The sequence below is a fragment of the Fundulus heteroclitus genome, chromosome 21, assembly GCF_011125445.2.
Source record: "Fundulus heteroclitus isolate FHET01 chromosome 21, MU-UCD_Fhet_4.1, whole genome shotgun sequence".
In the NCBI taxonomy this organism is placed as follows: domain Eukaryota; kingdom Metazoa; phylum Chordata; class Actinopteri; order Cyprinodontiformes; family Fundulidae; genus Fundulus; species Fundulus heteroclitus.
Genome location: NC_046381.1, coordinates 37,229,945 through 37,245,483, shown reverse-complemented (window position 1 = coordinate 37,245,483; position 15,539 = coordinate 37,229,945). Strand labels below are relative to the sequence as shown.

Here is a 15,539-nt window from a genome sequence, read left to right as displayed (position 1 = left end):
AGAGGGGAGGGGAAGCGGGAGAGTGCTGCCGTGACAGCGCGCTGCAGTCAGCGCGCCTGCTGACTGACACTGACTGAAAGCATGTGAGCAACATGCGTTAATGCGCAATAAAATAAATATCGCCGTTAATAGTCTAATGAATTAACGCGAAATTAACGCGTTAACTTGCCCAGCCCTAAATTTAATAAATAAAAAAAACAGCTTTCAGTCCAGGGTGGGCATGGCTGGCTCAGCGGGCGGGCATGGCCCTTAAATGCCCGCCCATGCCGCCGGGTCTGAGTAGCAGTAGTAGTAGTAGTAGTATCATAGCTGCCTGTCTGTTTTGCTCCCCGAAATCATTGCTTGAACAACCAAGGTGAGAACAATCCTTGAATTTCCTCGGATTAAGTGTCTCTGCAACAATTGAATCTGTTGGGGAGGTGAAACCGAGCCTTTCACCTCCTTTAACATAATTATCATCAAAAGAGTGTCCTTTGCCTTTGATGTGAAGCTGGATTGCCTGATCTTGGAAGATACATGATTATGAGAGAGACTGAAACATATATAAAGCAAAAAAGGAGGAGAGGTTATGCTATTTGTTTTATTTGTAAGCACACACATTTAGTTCATTTATGTATTTTTATCCACTCAATTCTCAATTTGGCTGTGATCATTATTAAATCTTTTTTCTTGTACCAGTCTTCCCCTCCATGATCCGTGGGAGTTTGCCCTGACAACGATGGCAGCCAGGCCTCAGAACCTAAAAGAGGACTAATTGAACTACACCACCAACTCCTGCTGGAGAGGGGGAATATATATATATATATATATATATATATATATATATATATATATATATATATATATTAATTTTATAGGTCATCTATGTTTATTTGTGCAGTCAATTGGTTTGTTTAGTTCATAATTTTTGCCTGAGTTAAGTGCTATTGCTTGGACTTCTTTTATGAACTCAGAACCATTTTTGTAATTGTAATTTTTGGGTTAAAATAAAAATTTTAGGAATAATTTCTGTGCCTTCTCGTGCTTTTAATTCGGTCCATCACACCCATTCTAGTTGATGGGTAGCTGAGCCCATAGACATAATATAAGAGTAGACCCCGCATTGACCACTTTCGCCTAAGTGCCCTGACAGGATTTGGGGGCGCCATCTTGGGGCGGTCGACAGCTCAGCGCAGTGTAATGTTTTGAGCAGGCGCAGAATTAATTTTAATCAACTATAACTCGTTGAATATTAAACTAATTTTCACATGTTTTTTTTTGCTTAAAACTTTAAAACCATAGTTATTATAACAAATGGTCCAATGGGTTTAAATAATCTTAGTGGGATTAAAAGTAATAGAATATTCTGACAGGATGTATGTATGTCGTAAAACACAGCCACTCATACATTTTTATAAAATTTTTTATTACTATATAAACAAACACGCTCTGATGCAATTTTGGAGAGACTAAGTCACAAAGACTTGGACGTGTAGTCCTGTATCTCTCTACCTAATATTAGAAAAATCACATTCTAATTAAAAAAAAATATAAACAATATATTTTCATCATAACTTACTTGTGAAAAGTTTTGATGCCGAGGCATCATTAGTGTGTTCAGCTTGAATCAGCAGGATAGGGTAGCAGGTCGACCGCCCCAAGATGGCGGCCATAATTCATGCGCAGCGACAGTCAAAGGAGGGCTCAACTCAGAGCCAGAGCCAATCTCTATGGCTCTGAGCAGCGCCATAGAGAGCCATCAATCTCTATGGCGCTGGCTCAACTACGGTTGAGCCCTCCTGAAGCGATGCAGCACTTTCACCAAATAGTATCAGTACTGTGTTGCTCTATACTGACACCTGCTGGATCTTAAACACCATTGGAGGCTACTTAGTTGAAACACAGACTCAACACAATGATATACAGTAATAAACTATTTATTTAAGGTATTGATTGTCATGCTTTATTATTTTATATCTCAACCTAAGTTCAAAACATCTTTGATAACTTTAAAATATACAGTTAATAAACAATGAAAATTAAAGTGAAAGTTTTGTTGATGTGATGTTGCTCCTTGTCTTGTCATTGATGCAAGGAGATTTTTTACTAAAGATTTTTACTCCAAAAATACCGGTAAGAGTTTCCAAAGCCCTCCAGATTTTGAAAACGCCCACTTATGGGACTGATGAGACTGGTGTGCAAAAAATTGAAGGGACAGCGAGAAAAGTTTTATTCTCCTATGAAAATGTCTTAAAATGAACGGTGAATTCTATGTTCCATAAAACAATAAAGATAGATAGATAGATAGATAGATAGATAGATAGATAGATAGATAGATAGATAGATAGATAGATAGATAGATAGATAGATAGATAGATAGATAGATAGATAGATAGATAGATGGCCTAAATACGCCACTTCTTTTCGCTATTTTCCATGTAAATTCTTGGTGGCGCTTGATAGCGAAGCCGGTGAGGCCGCAGCGAGCTTGGCCTCCCCTGGGATTGCGCAATCCCATGTTAACTGCGCTGGCTTCCATTCTGTGAATGCAGCTTCCTGTCTCTAGATCATAAATTCAATTGTTCAAACAGTTATGAGCTGATTTTCCACAATTTAATGTATGTGGATAACGAATTGTGTTTTAGTCATCAAACTGTGAGCAGGTAACATGTTTTTGTGCTGCTGGGCGATCATAACCGGCAAAGAACTGGTTGTAGGTGTCACAGCAAATTATGGATGTATTATTAGCAAGTAAAGCACTAAAAAGACTCTAAACATACAGCTGGAACAGGACTGATCAGGGAAGGCTTTCCTCCCTGGCAGTGAGCTCCACTGAGACTGAGAGACTTTTAAAACTGAAGAATGATAAAGAGAACTTTTACTGGAAAGTGACCAATATTTTTGTGCAGAAAGAGCGCCGCATGGACTTCATTTATAAGTAGAGGTAAGACAGCGATAATTATTCATGTTTTGTATTTGTAATGAAATGTGCATAATGTGTGTTATAGTTTTTGAATGTGTTAATTTGTAAATTAACACATTTTCTATTTTAATAACGACACAAGTTCGATTGGTCATTTAAATTTAGTTCTCTCTCTCACATATACAATCCTGAGCCTTCGCTACACTCCAACAATAATTTCTTCATATTTTTGCATGCTGTGCATGTACATATGCATACACACAGTTTTTTTAAAGGCCTGGAAGAGTGTTCTGTAAAATTTTCAGGTCATTCCAGTGTCTTACACTACCCTGCTTGCAAATAGGGCTGCGGCTTAAGACCCTTTTAAAGCAGTTGTTTTGCAGAGCTTCTTGCATGTAATGCTACTCAGCAAGTCCAGGGTACTTAATTTTGCAGTGTGATTAAGCCTTAATTTGTGAAATACAGCAATAACACATTAATAAACATAAAATGATAATCCATCTATTGGGTTTCTGCAATGTTCTCACCAAGTAAAAACTCACCTTAAGAGCCAATCTCTCCCTTTTTGAATAACTGTGCACGCAAGACCGTCTTACCTTGCTCCTCTGCTCTTCAGGGGATCGCGTGAAAAAAAAATCTCCCAAATCCTCTCTCGTCTTATTTCTTTCTACTGAGCCCTTCCACTTCTTTTCATAAACATGTACGCGTTTGCTTCTTGCGGATCTCAGTCATGCTCAAGTGCACGGTGAGAGCAGAGGAGCTACAATGAATAGCTAACACTGAAGCTAACCTAACCGCTAAAGTTAACCAGATACATAAACACTGCTGTAACGCGAGAGTGACTGGCACAAAAGGAACAACCAATAGATAAGGTGACACACCCAGAACTTGAGGGACAGAAGGGAGTGAGAGCAGGAGCAAAACTCTGACAAACCCCTGTTCTCCGGTGCAAAGAGCAGTGATTGGTTAGAGTTTTTACAGGCCTGCAGCTCCCACCACCTTTTTCTGAAAACATAATGTATTGACTACTTTCAAGATGAAAGGACTTTACCCAGTATAACAAAAAGTGTTCCTGAACAGGAATACCAACTATAGCTTTAATTGTATGGTTGTTAAAGGAGTTTGTGCTCATTTCTTCCACTGTTTAGGTGGTGGACCAGCCAAGCAGCTCTCTCGGTTTCCACCATCTTCCCTGCTTAAGACACTGTTAGGCTTGCATAAAAGTCCTCCTTACTACTCATAAATTTTTTTTTTTCCACTTCAAGAGCTCTCTAAAGGCCTATGATGCGTTGTGAATAACCTTTATCTTAAAGAGGTAAAATTCTAAGAAAAATTTTAGAATCCGGGAAATGATGTCACTAAGAGCTACTTTTAGTCTTAGGATTCTTTGTGAATACGGGCACAGAAGTCTTACTCTGCAGCTTCCTTTCAAGGTCATCCACCTGCTGTGTGAGATCATTGATATGTTTAATAACGCTCAATGTACATTGAGGAGGGGATCGTCATAAAAGCTAACATGTTGTTGGGTAACTTGTCTATCTTTTAGTACTGGGAGTGACAAGCGTCAGACTTTCTAATGGCGCAGTATTGATCGGACTCCCTCTTGTCACATTGGGAGTGGGGAGCTACATAGTAAACAGGCGCATGGAAGTCTTTCAACACGCTATCTTGGTACTGGCCCTGGAAACACTTGACTTGAGTCAGGTGCCTGGGAGGAAGCTCAGACACAGAGTCAGCAGAGGGATTTGATTCCTGTTAGATTTTCACTGACGCTGAACTCTCAAAGTTACCAGCAGGAACTACAGTAATTCCCCCTGGATCTCTTTTGAGGAGAAGTTTAAATCTTCTGGCTGGCTGAGATCCAGCTCACTGGTGCTGTCACTCACATTGTCACAAGGAAGAATAATGGTGTCATAGTCGACTTGGAAGTTGAGGTCAACCATGTTTACCCATGAAAGATTATCTGGGAAGGTTTCATTTTCACAAACAATCTGGTTTTCCTGCATGTCTAATACATTCGAAGGTCTTGCTTCTCTCAAATGCTTCTGATATCTGAAATCGAGGTCGCACTGGTATGGGTGAAATTCAAACGTGCTCTCTCAAAAGTGATCTGTCTTAATATTGTAATTAAACTTACTTTGTGCATAATTAAACAAGGCTGAGCTCACAGTAAACCCTCTAAACAGAAATATTATCATCATAGGAATAATATATTGTTTGTTGAGGTCAGTGTTTTGTTTTAATTCATTTACTGAATAGAACAAACTTGTCTGGAGGAGTTGAGAATATATGGAAATGTAAATGGACATGAAGACAGGGTCTATATGTTAAGGAGTTGGAGAAATACAGTAACACCAAAAACATGGTCATGAAGTAAACTCTATTATAGAACAGTAACAAAGTGTTTCTAATTTATGAATATTAATCCCGAAACCAAAGTGTCATGAAGAAGTGTTCAGATGTGAGCTGATAGCTGCACAATGTGTTGAGAAAAGAACAGAGAAACTGAAGTAAAAAAAAGAAACGGGTTTTCAGTTCCACATTAAGCTCACAGATACATGTTTTAAAAATATAACACGTTCTCATAGGGTGAATGACAGCTATGTGTATTCTCTATGTTTTTTTAGTATCTTTATCTTTTGTAATCAAGCTTATTAATTATCATAGCTAAACATACATGAGAAATTAGAAATAATTAGTTATCATTATAAGTAAAGAACTCTGAGTTGTGTGTTAAACCATACTTCATAAGATTACGTCATGATGCTCAAATTAAGAGAAAGAGCTGACTTCCTCTTTAACAGAGCAGGAAGGATGAAGACTTCTTTAATGAACACGTCTGTTCACAGAGAAGGTGGCTGTTTATTCTGCTGCTGATCAACTCATCTTAACACATCAACTGGTTTTAAGACTAAAGTGTTTCAGTTTCAGCTGCAGAAATCCTGGTAAGTTACATTATTGATAAATTAACCAAATATTTCAGCATACTTATTCATCTATACATTTTGTCAAAAAGATTAATTATATATTCAAGTGTTTTGGCTTTCTGTTATTAACAAGACATTTTTAAGTCTCCCCTGATTTGAGTGCTGGGAATACTTTTAAAGAGCAACCTTGGAGTTATTTCTCATTTCTCCTTCCTAAACTCATCAATTCTTGCTCTGCATGTTAAGCTTATGGGTGAAATGTGTAGAGTGCATTTAAAGCTGCTTTGCTATGAGCTAAACCTCTAATTCCAGACCTACTTTAATAAATCACATAAATGTTTGGTTTCCAGTCTGAGATGAAGAAGGACTGCCTGAATCTGATGGCAGCTCTGTGTGAGAGCGTGTTGGCAGTCAACATGTTACTGAGTGTCTTCTTTCTTCCAGGTGAGCTGTTTGTTCACTTCCTTTCATTCAGAGACGTCCCATGAATCATTTCTAGTCTGAAACATTAGATCTGATGTTGTTTAAATGCTCCATGGAGGTGGTGGATGATGAAGTTTCTCTGCAGGCAGATTTAGAGCCACATTATGTTCATCATTTGTCTGTTTTTACAGGTGTTTTGACTAATGACTGCTTTAAAAACCAAGCAGCTCTCCACATCACTGCACCAAAGAAGATTGAAGCTCTGAGTGGATCTTGTTTGCAAATCTCATGTAACTTTAATACAGTGCACAAAACTTTTAACAGCAGCACAACTGTCTATGGAATCTGGATGAAAAATACCACAAAGTTTGGCTCCAGTCCAAACGTTGTTATTTTCAATAGCAGTGGGTCAGTAAACACCTTTTCACTGAAAATTATTGGAAACCTGACAGAGAGAAACTGCACCACTCTGTTTCCTGATTTAAAGACAAGTTTTACAGACAGATACTTCTTCAGAGTTGAGAACGGGGACTACAGAGGAACAGCATGTGCTGATCCTGTCAACATAACAGTTAAAGGTAAAAGAGCTTAATTTTTATAATTTTGGGACATGAATGTTACATATAAAAACAAATCCATTAATAAACTTTTAAATTAAAAATCCACTGCCTGATGTCTTTCAATGGTACAACTTAAGTAGAAAGATGTTTTTCTCATCTTCTGCTATTTATTTTTGCTGTAACTGTACTGAAAACTCTGAGCAGGCCCAACAGTGTATTAAAAAACTGCAGTAGAGGATTTAGTTCAGTTTGTCTCCTTTTAGAAAAAATACATAAAATGTTTTAAAAATCTCACAGTTAGTATGAAATTAAACTAAATATCTCCTGCTTTCTTATAGGCAGAATCAGTCAATATGGTTTCCTTCTGTTCAGCACTTTGTGATATTTGTCTGTAAAGGTGCTACACACATTAAAACTCTTAAAGAGTATTGTTTTAAAATTATAATTATTTTTCCTAATCTGCTGTTTTCTGAATTATAATAAATGCAGCACTAAGAAAACATAAATGTGCTGCAAAATAATTGATTAAAAAATGCAGCTTATTTAATCAAACCAGATTTGTTTTTGGTTTTGTAATTAATTACGCCTGTCATAAAAAACACTTGTATCAATTGTTCTTTATGTAGTAAACTGTACAAATGTTTTATTTTTCTTAAATTGTGTCTTATGTTAAACTCCCAGATTCTCCTTGGAGTCCCAGCATTAACATCCCTGCTGATCTGAAGGAGCATCAGTCTGTCACTATCAGCTGCTCAGCTTTGACTCCCTGTCCACACTCACCTCCTGAACTCACCTGGAATCTCCAACAAGACTCTCACAGACAAACAGAGAAAAACACAGAGGGAACCTTTACAACTAAAATCCAGGAGACCATCACTCTGTCAGACACACATGATGGATACAACATCAGCTGTTCTGCCACATATCCTGTGAATGGAGGAAACAAGACAGCAGAGACAGAAGTGACTCTCAGTGTTTCATGTAAGTGATCCTGTCAGCACGTCATTGTTCAGCTGTTTCTGATCAGTAAAGTTAATGTGTGTCCCATTTTCCTCAGATGCTCCTAGAAACACCTCAGCATCCATCAGTCCATCAGGTTTGGTGTCAGCATGTAGCTGGGTGGAGCTGAGCTGCTCCAGCAGAGCCAAGCCTCCTGCCAGCTTCACCTGGTTCAGGAACAGCAAACATGGAGCCATTAATGTATCTGTGGGGCAGGTTTATAGATTCCAGTCGACCAATGTGACAGATATGGGATGTTATTACTGTGTGGCAGCAAATCTTCTTGGAAGTGAAAAATCCAGATGGAGTCATTTAAAATATCTAGGTAATGCATACAGAACTCCTGTGTCAGAGTTATGGAAACAAGCAAATGTAAAGGGGAATTTAGCTGAGTCTTGACATTAGAGGATTTATCAGGCTTTGTCCCCCTGGTTAAAGAACAACCAAAATCAGGAGTCATTACATTTTGAGTCAGGTTTACAGTTTTAAAGCTACTAAGCCAGGAGAGTATCTTTGTGGTTAAAATAATCTGGGTATTCAGATATCATTAGTTTACATTTCAGTCTCTTCTGTGAGTTAGACTTTACATTTTATAATTAAACGATAATATACCTTTGTAGTTTCCTGTGCAGTAATTGAACACAGAAACACAAACTTTGCAGCCAAGATCCCTGTGCGTAAACAGGAAAATATCAGACTAAACCACTCCCTTCCCTGGCTTGCTGTTTGTTGATTGATTCATTAATTTTATTGTCAACATCAGTGGAAATTTATCTTCGGTACACAATCACAATCACGTTACATCACATTAAAACAAACAACAATAAGTTAATGATAAAAACAACTACTTTCATGTAGTGCATACTCAGTTCACATGCTCTACAGCTCAATTAAATTTTATTTATATAGCTCCAATTCACAACACGTCATCTCAAGGCATTTTTTTAAGTCAAATTAAATGCAATCATTCAGACAGATTGGTAGCGGTTCTTATCTAAGAAAACCCACCAGATTGTATTGAGTTTTGACAAGCAGTATTATGGAGGCGTCTAAAAACCTCCAGCAGAACCAGGCTCAGTATGAACGGTCATCTGCCTTGACCAATTGGGGGTAAGAGAAGACAGAGAGAGACACAAATAAAGCACAGAAGCACACATTGATCCAGGAATCCTTCTGTGTTATATGGTAATAGAGGGTGATCTGTCTTCCCTGGATGGTGTTACAGCTAACAGAATGCCAGACCAGATGTACCTACTTTCAAGAGAAAAAAGACAGAGAGAATAAACAGTTAAAAGTTGAAATAACAACTAACAATGACATTTAGAGCACAGTAGGAGAACTCGGGCTGCACATGTGGCGTAGTGGGTTGCGCTGTTGCCTTGCAGCAAGAAGGTCCTGGGTTTGCATGTTCTCCCTGTGCATGCGTGGGTTCTCTCCGGCTGCCTTCCTCCCACAGACTGACTGTTTGGTTAATTGGCCTTTCTAAATTCTCCTTAGGTGTGAGTGTGTATGAATGGCTGTTTTCTCTGTGTTGCCCTAGGATAGACTGGCGATCCCGCCTCTCGCCCATTGACAGCTGGAGATAGGCACCAGCACCCCTCACAAAACCAATAGTGATAAGCATGTTGGAAAATGTATGTATGGGAGAACTCAGTGACAAAAATAGACACCTCCAGGAGCCTAATCCTATAGCAGCATAACTACAAAGATAGTTCAGCAATACCTAAGCCACTCTAACTTTAAGCATTGTCAAAAACGAAAGTTTTAAGATTAGTCTTAAAAGTAGACAGGGTGTCTGCCCTACGGACCAAAACTGGGAGTTGGTTCCACAGGAGAGGAGCCTGATAGCTAAAGGATCTGCCTCCCATTCTACTTTTAGAGACTCTAGGAACCACCAGCAGACCTGCAGTCTGAGAGCAAAGTGCTCTGTTAGGAACATACGGCGTAATAAGAGCTCTGATATATGATGTTCGATATTCAGCCGAACACATACCTTCGTTATTAAAAAGTTTATTGCAGAATGTGAATAGTAGCAGATCAGGCAGGCAGGCAGTAATGGGCAGAAGCCCAGAGGATGCAGGTGGGGTGAATGGCAGAACCAAACTGACCAGGGGTCGCAGACAGTGGCAGACCAGAATCAATGATAAAGGCAGGGAACCACCAGAACGGGCAGAGTGAGCAGCTGGAACTCACAGGGAAACAGGCAGATTTGTGCACTTTCATCAGTGAAGACTGTACACAAATAAAACAGATGAATCCAGCTAGCTTGTGTTAGATATAAGTACACGGCCTGCTCCTGCATATCTATTTGAAGGCCCATCTTACCCCGGTTCCAGATTTGACAGTAAATGAGGAATATGTTGATCAGAGGTAAAACATTGTAATATGCATATTTAATTTATTAGGAATTAAATACGGAGACAGAGTATTACATTACCATTTGTAGTATTCATTATAAGCTGCTCTCATGGCGTTGCAGGATTCTGTCTGCTTTTTCACAAGTCTGAACACATTTTAAAAGGCTGAGTCCCCTCCCATGTTTTTTCAGGAGGAGGGGTAATATGTTCGAACAAAGGAACTGTCCTTTTCTGACCTCCCCCCTCCTGCAATAAAAACTTCATGTGTTATTCTACCCAGCAACAGCGAGAAAACATACCTGACTGCCTGACTAAGATATTTTCCTCAACACTGGGCACACAGGAACTTGTAGAGACACAGCGGCAGAATACTTGAAACAATATGAGATGAGATCAGACATTCTGGCCGGGATGAGTTGACTGAGGCAGGTATATGAAGACCGGTGAACAGAGTTGACTAATTAATGCAGCAGGTGGATCTGATTAAGAGCACGTCATTGGCTGGAAGGAGACTGAGCTGATTGGATAGTGGCTTAGAGGTGAAGGCTGATCCAAGAAAATCATGACATTTTGTGTACTTCCTTATAGTAAAGATTTGCAATAGTCGAGCCTTGAAGTAACAAATTGATGGACTAGCTTTTCAGCATCACTCCTGGACAAAATATTTCTAATTTTGGCAATGAAAAAAGGAAACCCTGGAAACCTGTTTAACATGGGATTTAAATAGCATGTCCTGGTCAAAATAACACCAACGTTTTTTACTCCATTTTGTAGTGCAATTTATACCCATTTCATTATGAATATTATTTATAATTAGAATCAGCAATTATCATTTGTAATATGTCATTCAAAATCAACTGATAGCTACAACGAAAGTTGTTTCAACTGGTTGTGATCCGGGGCTATGAGCCTTTAATGATTAGCACTAACAACTGGATTATTAATTAACAGTTATTAACTTTATTTAACCTGGAAGTGGGGTGTCAAACCAGTTGTAGAACTGAGTTAGACTTGCTCAGCAAACATTGATAACTTTAATTGCAATTGCAATTGGAGTTTTGATCATTAGGTATTAACTACAAGCCAATAAAAATGCCTCAGTATATTCAGTTATTAAACTCAAAAGGAGATGATTTGATAACTCTTGGAGACCATTAAGTTGCTGATTCAAAATAATCACAGAGCAACCACAATTAAGCTAGTTGGAATTTATCAAACCAGTAATTCCCTGTTACAGCGATTAATCTATTTATTAACACTACTAGAAACACTACTTACTACTAAATAAAACATGAAAAATAGGAAACAAATGAAAATAAAAGTCAGTAAAAATTGATTAATTGTAGAAGTAGCAATCTGTAATTAATTCACAGTTGATCAAAATTCTATTGGATCCAACACTGAGAAATCACCATCAACATTGAAAGAGTTTTGGCTAATAGCTTTGAGGTAGGAAAAGGCTAGTATACACAACAGGCCTGAAGCTAAGATAGCGGACGCTTCAGCAAAACGCTAGCTGCTAGCAGTGTTAATGCATGCAACAGTTAGCTTCTAAATCGTTATAGCTCGGCGCCTCCAGATGGCAGTCATCTAACGATGGCTAGCTGGTTAGCAACAAGTGACTACACAATAGCCTGCAGCTAAGGGCCTCGAAATAGCTTTGGGCCAGATGATAAACTAGTACTCACACCGATTAACTTAACTGCTCAGTGTTTATTCAACACGCACAAGCTGTGTTGAATAAAGTACTGAAATCAAGTAAAAGTATAAGTACCTCTTCAAAATATGACTTTAGTCAAAGTCCAAGTCACTGACTGAAGTGCAGGAGAAATTTAGACCAAGTTTAGACAGAAAATACAACCTTTCAGTTTTCCTTCTCAGTGCTATGCACTTTAAAATTGTACGTAACCAAGTGCAGGCAACATTTAGACCAGGGGTGTTTACTAAGAACATGGTGAAGTGATAAACCAGGCTTAGGTAACCTACAGGAAGTGGTAAACCTGCTAATAGATACACCCCGCCCCCCCCCCCCCCCCCCCCCCCCACACACACACCTGCCGCCACCACACTACACACACACACACACACACACACACACACACACACACACACACACACACACACACACACACACACCAAAAAAAGTCAACTTAACTGTATACTTCATGTCCTGGAAATCTCTGTATTTTATACTGGTTATTTTCAACCCATCTATTGAATTTAGTGCACTAGTTGATCTTTTCTTCATAAGAGAACAGCAAGCACTACCGCCAAAATATGGCCTTTTTTGACATGTTTTATATTAGCCAGTCCCTAACAATTTTTTCCCTTCCATTGCAAGAAGTAGAATATGTTACATACTACTACATAAATTCTCTGCCCTCTGAATCTCTGACAAGGCTTCGTTTTTGTCATTAAACGCACAACATTCATTCAATCAGAATCTGTCGTTTTTGTTGGCCATAATGTGGGATCATTGAAATTAACGCTGTGTTCTGTCTCTGAGCGACTATGCTGATACTATCCGATCGGGCAGTAAGCCCCTCCACCTGCACTGTCTCTGTTATCGCTAGGGATGGCTCCCTCTGTCTCCTCCTCAAACTCAAACACACGCTGTGTCCCCCCCCCCCCCACCACCACCCCCTAGCTCCCCGCCTCAGCTGGCTTCTGCTCCGCTCTGTCTTTCAGATTGTACCTGGACCTCTGCCCTCTCTCTGCTTTCTGCTCTTTTGGCACTAAGCTTAAGTGTTTCTGTAAAAGAAAAGGCGTTTTCCCCCTTACACTAGCTAGCGAATGCTATACTTTAAAATCACATTGATAAACGCATTGCTTCTTACCAGGCTCTGGATGGGCATCATTCCTCTGCATTTCCGTTCCTTAGACCTGTTCCTGACTCATCCTCAGTTTAAAAAAAATATTTACTAATAAAATCCCTCAAGCCTTTGGTGTCATCTTCTCTTTTTCCCTTTTCTTCTCTGTACACCTGTGATACCTGTGATATATATATATATATATATATATATATATATATATATATATATATATATATATATATATATATATATATATATATTTACTTACTCTAATTATAAATACTTTTCACATAAATAATGTCTGAAAAATTACTTTTACCTGTATTTTAATGGTCAGAGGTGTCAGTTTTGCCCCCCTGTCCTGGGCCTGGGTCAATTGACCCCCCTCTTTTTGTTTTCATCCGATCGCACAAACACACCATCTTTTCCAGTAAGACACAGCTTTAATTTCCTTGTGAGCCATCGCTTGTTATTGGCAAATACAGATTACATGCAATATCCACCTCCAGTGCATTAATATGGAAATACACCCCCACCCCACCCATTTTAAGAACCACAATTCATGACACATTTCTTTGACAACATTCACTTAAACAACTTCATCATCCCTAGTACAAAGGTTTACACCTGGGCTGTTTTCCAATGTCTCTAGAACACCCTGCCTGAAACACAGACTTCTCTGAAATTCATTAACAGTTTTCAAAACGGGGCTTAAAACATTTATTTTTAGCAGTACTTTTGGGTTTTAAACGATCTGCAGGTGTTGTTCTGATACCTTTTAGCACTGACCTTTATAAAGTGCCTTATAAATAATGTGTCATGAAATTGTAGGTTTGTCAATTTGTTTTTATCCGATATTGCATTTATTTTATGTATAATCTTCCACCAATAGACTCACTGTAATCTCATGTTAAGTTTTACTTTATAAAACATGTCTGGTTTCAAACCCTTAGATTCTCCTTGGAGTCCCAGCATTAACATCCCTGCTGATCTGAAGGAGCATCAGTCTGTCACTATCAGCTGCTCAGCTTTGACTCCCTGTCCACACTCACCTCCTGAACTCACCTGGAATCTCCAACAAGACTCTCACAGACAAACAGAGAAAAACACAGAGGGAACCTTTACAACTAAAATCCAGGAGACCATCACTCTGTCAGACACACATGATGGATACAACATCAGATGTTCTGCCACATATCCTGTGAATGGAGGAAACAAGACAGCAGAGACAGAAGTGACTCTCAGTGTTTCATGTAAGTGATCCTGTCAGCACGTCATGGTTCAGCTGTTTCTGATCAGTAAAGTTAATGTGTGTCCCATTTTCCTCAGATGCTCCTAAAGACACCTCAGCATCCATCAGTCCATCAGGTTTGGTGTCAGCAGGTAGCTGGGTGGAGCTGAGCTGCTCCAGCAGAGCCAAGCCTCCTGCCAGCTTCACCTGGTTCAGGAACAGCACAGAGGGAGCCAGAAAAGTAGCTTCAGGGGATTTTTACAGCTTCAGAGTGACTGAAGGTGGAGAGTATTACTGTGTGGCTACAAATTATCTGGGTGATCAGACATCCTCAGTGATCCTTCTTAGTGGTGGAGGTAACTAGAATCTACTTAATAACTGTTTTTAATGGACTTGTGTTTTTCACGTCTTTGTCATAGCTAAACCTTTTTTCTCTTATTTAGCAAAAGGATTTCTCTACTGGGCTTCAATTATAATTGGAGTATTTTTCTTCATCTGCCTGGTTCTTTCTGTCTGGTAAGTATAAAAAAATAGATTGTTAAACCTAATTTGGTCAATAATAGTTAGGTTTCATTTAAACCTTTATATTATTATATAAACTAATCATTTATATTGAAATTCTGTACATCTGACCCTGGTACTGATTTTATTGATGTTTATCCTCTCATGTCTGTTTCAGATCATTATTGATTCCCTCAGTCAGTCTTTGTGATTTCCTCTCCAACACAGACGTTTTTCCTGACAGATCTCTGATCTCTTCCAGGTGCTTTAAGTCCAGACGTTCGACTCCACAACAGATCCAGGCGAGGAATTTTCCATCTTCTGTGTTCAGCACTGCAGTAAGTTTTCATCTGCAGGTTGTGACAACATTTGCTAAACAGGAACAATTTCATTTCTACACAGAGTCAAACATGTGAGGAGGATGCTGTTCAGATGGCAGCCAGTGAAACAGAGGAAGAACTTCATTATGGGGACATGACTTTCCTCCAGAGGCGACCTGAAGCTTCCTCCGTCTCAGTGCAGGATGGAGGACAGCAGGAGTCGGTGTACGCTCAGGTCAAAGTGTCTGCTGACAGTCCAGAGGATCTCTATGCACGAGTGAAGAAGACATAACTTCTGTCACTGTTGTGTGATTACATGAGAGAATTTAATTTGTTTAGAGATATTTTTCCAGAATTTGTGTAGTTTATTTTCACAGTTGAAAGACAGGAAGCCCAAAACGTCTTTCTCATCCACATCTCACATATTCATCACTTATGGTTTTATCATGTTACAAATAATTACTTTCTAATTCATGTCATAATTTTTGAGCTTTCCAGATAGTTAA

At 39.0% G+C, this 15,539-nt stretch overlaps 2 protein-coding genes across 3 annotated transcripts in view; both read left to right on the top strand.

Moving 5' to 3' along the window:
• LOC118556921 (B-cell receptor CD22-like) overlaps window positions 1-15,539 on the top strand; it is a 57,559-nt gene that overhangs the window by 22,321 nt on the left and 19,699 nt on the right. The window lies entirely within an intron of this gene.
• Window positions 6,196-15,427, top strand: LOC118556920 (myelin-associated glycoprotein-like). Of its 2 annotated transcripts, XM_036125548.1 has the most exons (7): window positions 6,196-6,273; window positions 6,444-6,830; window positions 7,494-7,793; window positions 14,311-14,568; window positions 14,656-14,728; window positions 14,976-15,015; window positions 15,116-15,427. In XM_036125548.1, the coding sequence occupies exons 1-7, from the start codon at window positions 6,210-6,212 to the stop codon at window positions 15,323-15,325; spliced, it is 1,332 nt and encodes a 443-aa protein (XP_035981441.1). In that variant the 5' UTR covers window positions 6,196-6,209; the 3' UTR covers window positions 15,326-15,427. The 2 variants fall into 2 exon arrangements, 1 of the variants encoding a protein (XP_035981441.1); XR_004927491.1 differs by lacking the exons at window positions 6,196-6,273; window positions 6,444-6,830; window positions 7,494-7,793; ... (1 more) ...; window positions 14,976-15,015; window positions 15,116-15,427 and adding an exon at window positions 13,859-14,234 and having other exon boundaries at window positions 14,311-14,435.

Excerpts from the sequence above, each read along its gene's own strand:
- LOC118556920 (XM_036125548.1), top strand. The coding sequence starts at position 6,210 with ATGGCAGCTCTGTGTGAGAGCGTGTTGGCAGTCAACATGTTACTGAGT. Across the intron at positions 7,794-14,310 it reads AGTGACTCTCAGTGTTTCAT|ATGCTCCTAAAGACACCTCA; the intron begins GTAAGTGATCCT and ends CATTTTCCTCAG. Across the intron at positions 15,016-15,115 it reads CGACTCCACAACAGATCCAG|AGTCAAACATGTGAGGAGGA; the intron begins GCGAGGAATTTT and ends ATTTCTACACAG.